The sequence below is a fragment of the Eurypyga helias genome, unplaced genomic scaffold, assembly GCF_000690775.1.
Source record: "Eurypyga helias isolate BGI_N326 unplaced genomic scaffold, ASM69077v1 scaffold13618, whole genome shotgun sequence".
NCBI classification, from domain to species: domain Eukaryota; kingdom Metazoa; phylum Chordata; class Aves; order Eurypygiformes; family Eurypygidae; genus Eurypyga; species Eurypyga helias.
This window is the reverse complement of record NW_010265047.1, coordinates 289-1,935: the sequence shown is the minus strand read 5'-3', so window position 1 is coordinate 1,935 and position 1,647 is coordinate 289. Positions and strand designations below refer to the sequence as shown.

At 54.6% G+C, this 1,647-nt stretch overlaps 1 protein-coding gene across 1 annotated transcript in view; it reads right to left on the bottom strand.

Annotated features, from left to right (window-relative positions):
• Nucleotides 1-1,288: 1,288 nt before the first annotated feature.
• LOC104513283 (coiled-coil-helix-coiled-coil-helix domain-containing protein 10, mitochondrial-like) overlaps nt 1,289-1,647 on the bottom strand; it is a gene marked incomplete at its 5' end in the record, with an annotated part of 595 nt that continues 236 nt past the window's right edge. The window contains one exon of the mRNA XM_010156589.1: nt 1,289-1,308. Coding sequence (XP_010154891.1) covers nt 1,289-1,308 — 20 coding nt within the window. The remainder of the gene's footprint in view (nt 1,309-1,647) is intronic.

Sequence of the window (1,647 nt, the reverse complement as noted above, 5' to 3'; positions counted from 1 at the left end):
CCCCCTGCCGGGCCCCTGCTCCGGCACGGGCTGCCACAGGGTCAGAGCCTCCTTCGGGCATCTCCCTGCTCCAGCGTGGGGCGCAGGCGTGACTCCTCTCCCCACCACAGCCCGCGTACAGCATCCGCACACCTCCACACCCCCCCCCAACACAGGCCTTTGGGACTGGTTAGGGCTGAGGGTAGCAAGAGAAGGGACAAGCAGAAGCCGGTCGGCAGAACCCCTGGAGTTCTGTGACAGCAGGCACCCGCCCTTCCCTTGGCTGTCTCTCAGGAGAGCACAAGGCACCCCAGGTAAGGCCAGGCACAGCTCAGGACATCATCTGCCACCCAGACTTTAGGTCTCGGCATTTAGAAGGGGCAGGACTTTCAACACCAGCCTCCAATAACCCCTCCCAGCTTTCACCACCCAGACCTGGATTTCCTCATGCCCGGTATTCAACAGCCAGAGGTCAGCAACTAGATGAATTCAGCCATGAAAATTCAGCATTCAGCATCTGAAAGCGTCACTGCTCTGCCACCGAAACTCCAGTTGAAACCTCAAAATTCTCTTGGACACAAGACGAGGAGCGAGGTCTCCTGCTGGAGGCCAGTCTGCGGGCAGCACTCAGGCTGCGCTGCTACAGCCGCTGCAAGGGCAAAGTGGCTCCGCACTCAACCTGCTGCGGGTGACCTTGAGAGCGTTGTGTAACTCCAAGGCTTTTAAGTGCCATCAGCCAGCTGCATCCCAATCACAGCACAGCCAGGTCACATTTCTTAGCAGCAAGGTCAGAACAGCTCTTCAGGAAGAGGCTGTCCATGGAAGAATAATTTGTTACTGAAAATACTGTAGGAGACATCTCCGATGACCTCTCCAGCCCTTCCTCCACCAGGAGTGCCGCCAATCCTGCCTCAGCTCAGCCCGGGATCAGCTCTGGCCGGGTCACGCAGGCAGAGTCATCGCTAGGCTGCGCCTCCTCTTTGCGGGAGATGCACAAACGTGCCTTGTCCTTCACGTGGCTGACACAGTTAACATTTTGGTAGCTTAATTAAATAAAGAGCATGCACAAGTGACAGGTCCAAACAGACTTCTTTATTTCTCTGTAATAAGTACAGCACTATCTGTATTCCGAAGTCCCACAGGTCTAACCATTCCTTTCCTTCCCTGCTATCCAGAAGTGAATTACCATAAGAAGGCTCCCGTCCGGTCAGTCTGTTCCCTCCAGCTCATGCCCTGCCCATCCCTCTGCTCCCTGCGAGCAAGCAGGACTCTACACCAGGCTCCTCTTCCCTACAAGGGAGCAGATTCTTCACAGGAGAGAAGAAACACCTACAGGGAAGAGAGAAGTTCAGCATTAGGTGCACATTCCGGGAGCTAGAATTAGTGGAAGCCCTGCCCTAAGGTGCCCAGATCAAGACACAGCTACTGACGTCTGCTTTTAATCAGTGCAGCAGGATTAGGGAATCAACTAAAGAAAGCAGCAGGCTTCCCACAGCTGCAAGAAGTGAACCTGTAAGAGAATACCTCCAGTCTTGGTCAGGATCATCCTCCTGCCCGTTCAAGTTCCTTTCCGCATTCCAGGACACAGGAAAAGCAAAACTGCTTCCTACGTTTCCTGCCCTGAAGGGCACTATAACCCCAACAGATTGCTTCCCCAACCTTTCAACC